Source organism: Camelus dromedarius, chromosome 14, assembly GCF_036321535.1.
Source record: "Camelus dromedarius isolate mCamDro1 chromosome 14, mCamDro1.pat, whole genome shotgun sequence".
NCBI lineage: Eukaryota > Metazoa > Chordata > Mammalia > Artiodactyla > Camelidae > Camelus > Camelus dromedarius.
The window spans coordinates 7,555,259-7,565,442 of NC_087449.1; the positions used below are offsets into that span (position 1 = coordinate 7,555,259).

The 10,184-nt window shown below is 40.4% G+C and overlaps 1 protein-coding gene across 8 annotated transcripts in view; it reads left to right on the plus strand.

Annotated features, from left to right (window-relative positions):
• The window catches only part of SSX2IP (SSX family member 2 interacting protein), a 44,142-nt gene extending 35,315 nt beyond the window's left edge, over nt 1–8,827 (plus strand). For all 8 annotated transcript variants that reach the window (XM_031465484.2, XM_031465488.2, XM_031465489.2 and 5 more), the window contains exons 12-14: nt 1,053–1,167; nt 1,614–1,779; nt 5,702–8,827. In XM_031465484.2, coding sequence (XP_031321344.1) covers nt 1,053–1,167; nt 1,614–1,779; nt 5,702–5,879 — 459 coding nt within the window. In that variant the 3' untranslated portion in view covers nt 5,880–8,827. The remainder of the gene's footprint in view (nt 1–1,052; nt 1,168–1,613; nt 1,780–5,701) is intronic.
• The last annotated feature ends 1,357 nt before the right edge of the window (nt 8,828–10,184 follow it).

Sequence of the window (10,184 nt, forward strand, 5' to 3'; positions counted from 1 at the left end):
ATCCACTGAGTTTTTACTTCAGAATTTATCTTTTAAGTTTTCTAATGTCCTTATTTTTGCCTTTTTCTGGTATAGCATTATATTTTACAGATGTTTATAAATCTGATAATCTAGTATAATATTTTAAAAAGTTATCTATGATCGGTTCTCTTCATTTATCTTGGCTTTTCTTCTCTTAAGCTATTAGTTTTCTTCAAATGTCTGGGGGTCCATGACTTTGTGTTAATATTTATGAATGAAAGACTGTATGTTAAGGAGCAGACATGGATTTCCCCCATAATTAGGAAAGTCTGTCTCATCAGTAGCTGTCCTCCTCAGGAAACAAAAACAGGTTGCACCCGCACCTCCTCCTGGCTTACGGGATCTCCTCTGATTCTGAGCCCACCCCCCACTACCCCCTCGCTCCTCTAAGAGATGCTCTTGGGGCTTCGCGGGCCACTCCCAGTTCTCTGCACGAGAATCTGTCTGCCTCTGCTCCCAGAGGACTGTGGGGCCAGGGAAGGGTGGAGGGAAGTACCGGAGACCCGAGGCGTGAGGGAGGGAGAACTGAGAGCTGGCTCACCAGCTGTTCAGAAGGGGGGAGTTGACATGTGCCCCCTTGTTAGGTTTAGCAGGGGTGGCGGCTGCACTGGTAGGTGGTCAGAGTGTGAGAGCAGTGCTTGATGGAGACACATCTCCTTTATTTTTTTTTCCAAGTGATTAATTTACAATGGGTTATTTTTCTGTTGTTTGTGACTTTGTTTTGTATGTTCAAAAGTTATGCTGATTTTCTGTATGTTTAAAGTTACACTAATGTGCTTACTTTTTTGTGCTGTACACTTGAATTTATTTGGAATTGATATGAAAATAGCAGTTGGCTTATTAGGAGAAACAAGTGAATTTTGTTTTTTAAACGTAATTTCCTTCAATGACATTTTTCTTAGTTTTCTGGGATTAAATTCCTTTAACTTAATATGTAGAGATCGGGAGCAAACACAGATAGCCAGGGGAAGCGTGTGAAATGGAAGCTCTGAATGTGGAAATGCTGATCAGTCTCTCTTTGGTTTGCTTAGAGAAAGGCGTTTGAAGAGGAAAGAGCCAGCTGGTTAAAGCAGCAGTTTTTAAATATGACTACCTTTGACCACCAGAACTCAGAAAATGTGAAACTTTTCAGTGCCTTCTCAGGAAGTGAGTACTTCATAAACTCTTTAATTTGAAAGTGCATGTAAATAAAGTACTGTAGCAATCACCAGTAAAAATTCTCAAATTGGAGCTAAGAATCAACTTTGGTATTTTACGTACTGTAGTCACAGTAGAAATGACAGGAGGACTTTGCATACCAAAGTCAACTTTTGTTGTGAGTGTAATAATGTCCAGTTTTGAAAATTCACAATCTAGAAATACTTTAAAAACTAGATTCTTCTAAACTCTTGTGGACTACACGTGACAGAGATCACAGGATTAGCTAGGTTAGACTCACAGGGCTGGAGTGGGTCTTCAGATTAGTGTGTGCTCTCATCCTCACTTAGGACTGCGCGTGAATCTGGTCTCGGAGCCTAGTTAGTTACCTTCACTATAGTTAGTGCTTCACCGTGTGTACATCTTTTTTCCTTCTTTTTTTTTTTTTTCAACAGGTTCTGATCGGGACAATCCTACAGCGCACTCGAGGCCACGACAGAAGAAGCCTCACAGTGTGTCTGACGGGTCTCCAGTTTGCACGTCTAAGCTCGCTAGGTCTCTTCCTGCTTCTCCTTCCACTTCAGACTTCTGCCAGACACGGTCCTGTGTGTCTGAACACAGGTACTGGTCTCTGGGTGATCTTCTCACATATTCGTAAAATTGCTAGAGTCACGCTGCGAAGGAAAAGCTGGCATGTCTAGGATGGAGAGGAATTGAGTAGATTGGCTCTAAGGGTGGAGAGCTGGAGGGTGGGAGGTAATGCTTGAGTGTGTAGCAGTTCATACATTTTACAAGTATGTATTGGGTGTCCATTGTATAAAGATACCTGCTAGGCGCTGGCAGTGCAACAGTGAACAGGGTAGCTCTGGGCCCTGTCTTCTGAAGCTAAGTTATAGAATGTGATTTTTTTTTAATTTTATTTACAGCACAGTGTCCCAGTCATGCATGTACACACATATGTTCATTTTCAGTAGAATGTGATTCTTTTTATTTCACATCTAAAATACAATTTAAAATGCATTATTATTTATAGGAATTATTTGCTATTTTAATTGTATTAAATGGAAGGACATTGTTCTGACGGTTTTTGTGGAGGACCTGCTTTAGAGTTGCTTGTGGTTTGCTCGTTTTATTGGCATGGGAGGACAGAGAGCTGAGAAAAGGCTCCTCCTCCTGGCTGACGAGGAGGATCTGTGCCCAAGGATGACGCAGTGGACAGAGCTGCTCCCCACCCCCATGTATTGTGATTAATAGTTGCATTTTGATATTGTCCTCTGTCTTAAGTAGTTAAATAATTTTCTGAGATATAACATCAATACTCTACCTTAGAGCCTATTCGAAGATTAATTTTGAACTGAGCAGATAGGACATTCCTAGAGGGGTAGAGAGGGATAGAAAAGAGCAAAGGGGCACGTTGCAGAGGCGGTGGAGGTCTCTTTCCTCTTAGTTAAAGCGGGAGGCAGAGGCACGGGGGCCTGCCAGGCCCCTGGGGGACAGGAGCGGGGACGCAGCGCGCTTGGCCTGTGGTGGAGACAGACCAGCATGGAACTGCATGTCGAAGGAGCCAGCTAGCCCTCAGACCAAGAATTGTTAAATAGATGATATTCAAAACAAAAATGCCTTAAAAAAGGACAAGACACTCTAATTTATAGTTAGTTGGCTTTTAAAAGGACTAGGACTCTAAGTAAACATTGGGGGCAAAAAAGGAGCTGAGGGAAGAGCCCAGGCAAGTGTGGGGACCTGGAGGTGGGACGCGGGTGTCTTTGTGGCTGGTGAGCAGTGAGTGAGCGAGACCAAGAGGTGTGAGGGTGGGAGGTTACACGTTACTGGGTAGAAGTTCAAATACAACATGGAGAGAATTAGGTCAGGGACCCTTGTTATATTTTAGTGGTCCACCAAGAATGAGAGAATATTATATAGTCAGATTATAACATTCTTGCTTATTTTGTTTTTCCTGTCTACTTACAGATTTTTCCTTTTTTTGTTTTAACCTCAGTAAAAGGGGAAAAAAGAAAAAATAACCAGGTTCAGAGTCACCAGCTCGTGGCCAGTGTCGTTTATATACAGCCCCTCTCTGCCCCCCACCACACACTTGAGCTTTCATTTGTAAAATACGTTAGTCTGTACTTGTAAGCCGGATGCTGTTCTAAGGGCAGTGGGAAAACACTGGAGACTTTTTAAGTAAGAGAATGATTTTTTTGAAATCTAAATTTTAAAAAGATTATTTCATGTTGTTATGTGAGAAACAGACTGTAGGAGCCAGTAGTGTGAGCCAGGAGACCCAGTTAGGGGACCTTACTGGAGGTGAGGTGAGGGATGGTGGTTCTCAACTGGAAGATAGAACCATGTCGGATTTAGGCTGTATTTTGCAGTTAGAGCCAATAGGTTGACTGATGGTTTAAATATGAGAAGTTAAAGTTTATTTAATTCACAATCAAAAGATAATGTAAGCTCAGAGTATTTTCTTACATAGAATGTTATTGAAACCTCCAGATTTGACCAGTCAGAACTACACGTACAGGTTTAGACCACGTTCTAGGCACCATTTACAAATGCAGGCGCGCCTCGGAGATACTGTGGGTTCAGTTCTGGACCCCTGCAATAAAGCGAGCATCGCAATAAAGTGAGTTATGCAAATTTGTTGGCTTCACAGAGCATATAAGTTCTATTCACACTGTACTGTAGTCTCGTCAGTGTGCAATAGCATTGTGTCTTAAAAACACTGTACACACCTTAACTAAAAAATGCTGATCATCCTCTGACAACCCAGGGAGGTCATAAACCTTCAGCATCTGCAAAGTGCAGTGAAACCAAGTATGCTTGCCATGCATTCTGCACCTGAAAGAGAACGTAGCATAGTTGCCTCCATTATTTTCACATATTTTAAATTTTTACTTTTTAACGTAATTATTTTTAGCTATGAAATATTTAACGTAAGTATTCCTTGAAGACTGTTTTGTGTTTAATAAAAAGTCCAACATTTAGTACCTAGACCCTAGGGTGTCGTGAGATTAAGTGCCAATATATGTAAAGCCCGTGAAACAGTACTTGGTCCCTTGTAAACCTTCAGTAACAGGCTATAAAAATTAAAATATATGTAAACATAAACGGATTATTAAAATACTCTTCTGTTTCTTGTATCCCACGGGCTACACTGAACATCAGTGGCGTAGAAACAGAATTTTGGAGCGAAAAAAAATTTCATTAAGCTATTCGTGGTTACTGCCCTCTGAGGGTAACACAAAAAGTTGTGTAACTTTTGTTAGCAGGAGAGAAGCTGTGCAGCTTGACGTGGTTCTTGAAATTTTTAATTATTTGGTGTATTTGGATTCCTGCTCTGAATGCACCTCAGATCTGGATTTGTGATAAGATTATGACAAAATAATTAGGAGTATTTGTAGCTAATTCCTATGGCAGCATCTCATTGTTCCTTCACTGCAGAGTAGAATTTTACATAAAGGCTGTGCCTGGATTCCACGCAAAGTAACTCGGGTGCCAAGTTACTTAGAGAACTTAGTTCATCATTGATCTCGTCTCATCTGAGACAGCAGGGATTCTGAGGCTGAATTATAAGCAAGATCCTTTTTTCTTTTTAAGCAAATAAGTGTAAATAAATTTTTCAGTTATGTTTTTGATTCAGAGTTTTAGAATTAAAGTGACTTTTTTTAATTAGGATTGCCACATTATAAGGTCAAGTTAGTTAAGTGAAGTCACACAAAAAATGAACATTTAGGGAAAATTATTGTGAAAAATAAATTATGTAAGATATTCAGTTGATAAAAATATATTGTTCATTGACTCAACCTCATAGATTTGCAAGTAATCATTTACCTGGATTTCCTTGTTTTGAGGCTGGTTGCAGAGCATACCTCCCAGGGTGTATCTCCGAAGCTGGGGGCTGTGTCTGTGTTCAGACACTAAGACTGTTATTGTCTGACACTTAAATTGAGCACGGTTGTTAGTGCTTAGTGTGTGTTAACTCACTGAGTTCCCACCCCCACCCTTTGAGGTAGGTACTATTATTTCCATTTTACAACTGAGGAAGCTGAAGAACAGGGAGGTGTAACTTGCCAGAAGTGATGCATGTGGTGAGTGGTCCAGCTGGGATGTGAACCTCAGTCATCGGACTCCAGGGGCGGGATCCTTAACCACTCATTAAATATCTACTGGAAGAATGGATGGAGGACAAAAGTGTACATGAACACATGGACGACTGAAGAAAGAAACCATAAAGAGATTAGAAAACAGTGGCAGGAAGACGGGGATGTGAGAACATTAACGTTCAAAACCCACACGTTCTCCGTCTACCTTAGGCTTTGCTTGGGCAGCGTCCTGTAGGGTAGACTGAACAGATAAAGTAATTAGGTGGATAGATAAAGGTGACCAGTTAGGCCATTTGGACACACTGCTATGTTCCTGATCGATGTGTCCTCAAATTTACGTAGCTCGGGACAAGGGAGTAATTAGATTTTAGACACTCAGGCATGCCTGAGGTAAGACAGGAGGAAGAGATGATGACTAAGGTCTGCCTTTCTCTCCCCAGCGGTTCAGTCAGTGCACTGAATGTCACCCCTGAAGAAAGTAGACCAAGTCAGGCGGGAAGAGAATGTGCAGATCAGAAGTGGAGCGTGGCGTCAAGACCTGGGTCACAGGAAGGCTGCCGTAGTGGCTGCTCCTTGACCTACACAAATTCGCACGTAGAGAAGGATGACTTACCTTAGACACGTGAACTGGAATTTTTTTTCATTAACATGTTCATCAAATTTCACATCTGAGTTGAAGCAGGGCGTGTCATAAAGTCAATCATCTCTAATAACTTAAGACGGTCTGTGTTGTTTGTTTGGACTTCCCTGTTCCTCCCCCAAAGAGCTAAAATGTTAAATCTATTTAAAAGGATATAAAAGCTTTGGAGATGTATTTTTAGTAACAGAAGCATCTGGTTCTGTGAATAAAGGAATGTATAGATGTTTGAACGGAAACAAAAGCACTAGAATGAGTTTCCTCTTATAGGTATAAAAAAATAGCACTTTTAGGAAACTGATTATTGTAAATGTTTAATTTTGTCTCATATATAGTTGGCATTGGAAGTTTAGCCTTTACTTGAATGTATACTGTAGATTTTTAACAAAGCAAGTTCTATATTTATTATGTTTAGTGTGATTTGAAAGTCCCTCTTTCATATGTTTTAAATAAAGTGAAATTTATGTATGTTTTGTACATAGATATACATGATTATGTTAAGAGGCTTTAAGATTTAAAGGTTTTACACATCCATAATTATAGTATTTCATGCCAATAAAATTTTTATTAGTGATATTCTGTTTACAGATGTATTAGAGCCATCACCACATTATGTTTAAGAATTTTTTGAACCCATCTGAGCAATAAATACTCAAAAGCTATTCCATGAAGCCAAGTTATTTAGATAATTAACATCACTAACATGACAGTTTTGAGATTTGAATAGCATGAGATTTTTAAAAAATATATAAGATACTGTAATTTTTCAAAAGACTGATGATTTTAGGGTAATAGGGTAAAGACAACAAAAATACCTTTGGATAAAAAATTTAAGAATATTGGCTTAAGATATTTGGATGATAGACGATATTAAGATACTTAAGACGTGTGGATGGTGAGATTCTCCTTACCAGATGGGTACCCATACCATAACACCTGCACCAGCAAAGGCTTTATGTATAGCTGTCAATAATTTTTAATAATTTTGCTGATAAGGAAATCTGACAGTATAAAAGTATCAGAGTCCATGATCCAGATACTGCGATACTCTGGACAGACTCGTGTCATTTCACTGTCAGAGCTGAGTGCGTGTCTCTTCACGGGTGTTGCTGATAGAACGCTAAGTGCAGGCCTGGGTGCTCTCCTGGGGTCTTCACTGGAAAGCTCTAAGAACCCGGCCCCGTTTGTCCCTGCAGGAGAGCCCACGGACCCCATCCTCACTGTACGTGTTGTAGTTTGGGCCGGTCTGCCTGCCCATTTTCTAGAAGTTCAACCATTGATATTCACTCACCCAGTTGTGGCTGTTCTGTTTAAATCTGTCGTATTAAACCAAAAAAAAAAAAAAAAAAAAAAAAAAAAAGGACTTCTGTCGTCCCTTCACTGTATATGACTCCGTGCAGCTGTGCAGCGGCAGCCACTTTTTCAGGGCAAATAGCACATCATTGAGTATCTTATAAGACATTAGTGACACTGCTCATCAGAGAGTGCCACCTTTAGAGTCTCAGAAAGCTGGGTGTCGAGCAAACACAAATCAGTCACTCACCACGTCCAGCATGATGCACGGTCACTTTACCGTTTAAAATATTAGAAATGATAACAGAATTTCAGAGAAAGTACCATATTCTAGGGGAAGAAACAGCTGGGATATAATTCTTTTGCTAATGACCTATAACGTGATCAAAAAAAGTAATCAAATTTTCTAAGTGGTTGATGATACATTTGTCAAGAATTGGGGAGTTTTTTTAGGGGTTTCCATGATGTACGTTGCCAGAAACAAGCATTCTAATTTTTAAAGTCATTCTCTTGAGGAAATATCTCATGCTATGATGATGAATTTCTGCAAAGCAGCATCTTTTTTTTTTTTCCCCATTTTAAAGTTGGTTGAATTCTCACATTGGAAAGAAACTTTCCTTGAGATTTACATAGAAATCTAAGGTGCGAAAGAAACAGTAAAATGAAAGCCAGGTTCATTGTACTTCTGAAGTGTGTGTAGATCTGCCAGAAGTTGTATGTTTTACTGTTACGCAGCGTCGAGTTTGCTTAGTTCCAGCTCCAGTGATGGTTCCTAGTCACGCTAAGCTCCCGGAATGTTGAAGTGGCTTCCATGTTGGATAACTCCTGACTCCACACGTAAAACTCCGAGGATTTTGCTTCCCTCCCCTTTCCAGGTGTTCGCAGTGCACCAGTAACACGGCTGTGCTGCAGGCTTGCATTCAGCCGTGATGAGATGGGAGCACCACGTTCACTGTAGCTTGAAAGCCTGCCTGAGAATCTTAGACATTTTCTTGTTTATCAGTGTGCAAGCTGGAAATATTTTGTGCCTTATTTGTTTTTACCCAGCATATCCATTTGGAATTTTCAAAGCATTACAGTGGCAAAGAAAATTTAAGAGAAAACTTTTATTTCCTACTCTTCAATTTTTGTGTCTTCAATTTATGATGAGAAGCTTAATAGCAGATTAATCCTACCAGAAAATTAAGATTTAAATTTAGCTTATTTAATAGGTATTTTCTTATAGACGCAATATATTAAATGTTTAGATTCACAGAACAGTCCACTGCAAATTGTTTTCCTCATGGTAAAATTAAAATACTTCAAGTTCCATTTTTCCTGCCTTTGCTGACCTGACTTGTTCATAGGCTTGTAATTGTCTTTGTGGGAAAACGTTCCACGGTGCATGGTGAGAGGGAGCGTGCCCTGGAATCCGGTCGTGACCTCGGTGGTGGAGCATTTGAAAACGCCCAGGATGCCCGGAGAGCTTTTGCGGTGTGCCGCCTGGAACGCTGCGAGCCAGCAAGCCCCTTCTGTGATCGCCCTGTTGTAAAAATTGTCAACGCCTGTTGCCTGATGTAAATCATGCTCTTATTTCTAGATTGGATTTAAAATCAGTACGGGTCATGGAAATGTAGTAAATATACTTTTCCCTATATTTGTTCTTAATTTTTTTCAATCTTTTCATAAGCATATAAGGTACTTGCTGTATGTCAGGGCTCATTCTGGTCACTGGGGAGAGGAAGACGGCTAAGCACACTCTCCACCACTGGAAATCTTGAGTGGAAGACCCACCATATAGACCTAAGCTGTAATAAACAACAGGAGATGCTACTCAGATGTTTGGTCTGGTAATAGATCTTGGACTGATGGTTCTGCTCCAGGACCACATATCCAGCCCATAGCAGGGACGTGACTAGGCTTCCAGTTAGAGTCTCTGCATTATTCCCTTTGTGGAAGAAGAACTGTGTAATTAATACAGTACTGCTTTGTTTTATGTTGGGTTTTGTTTTCTATGATCAAAACACCTGCAAAGCAGCATAAGATTTTCTACCCACAGGAACATGAATTATCTACTAGAAAAAGAATTTACAAAGATGGGCCATGTAGATAAGGGTAATGAGATAGTTTATTCTAGTCACTTTTCTAAATCTGGTGTCTCTTTCCAGCTGGATGTAAATTACAGTGATTAAATTATTTGATGTATATAAAAAGATTTCACTTGACTAAGACTTTTAACATTTACAGAACCTGATTTCAGAGGTCTCAGGACGTTCTGACTGTAACACCAGTGATACACAAAGACCCTGGTAGAGATCCTTCTTGGTGCTCATATTTTGGATTCAGAAATACTTACACCTGCTATGACGCTTAACCATAGTAAGCACACATAGTCTTTGTCAGCAAGAGAGACAAACTGCTAATGAAACAGCACATCCCTTCATTGGCATGAATGGACTGAAATTTCAGGTCAAAATCCTTAAACTCTTCTTTCTCTGGAGGGGTAGGAACCTTTTTTGGGTTTGTTTCCAACCCTATCTAGCTTGACTCCTCCCACAGAGTACGAGTATAGAGTAGGCCATGCTGCAAATGAAAAACACCAAGTTGGTGAGGCTCGTAGAAAAGTGAAATTCTTGCTCATGAAACGACCCAGGTGGGCTGCGTGGTCTGCCTTCATCTTTGTGCCATCTGATCACGTGGACCCCAAAGTTGTCAAAGTGGGAAAGAGCAGACTGACCGCTGATAGATGTCAAGGACCAGACCTGGAAGAGACATGCCTTCCACACAGGCTTTGTCCAGAACCTAGAACGATAGCGCCAGCCTGAGGACAAACAAGACTGGGGAGATACAGAAAGTGCGGCTACCGGGCGAGCACTGATAGCCCGCTGCGTGCTGGGCTTGATTACTCAGAGTGACCTTCAAAACATACTGCTCTGTGCAAGGGGTTTATTGCTGATTATTAAAGCTTCAAGTATTAATGTTCGGAAGGAATGTATTTAAGGCTTCTTTTATCT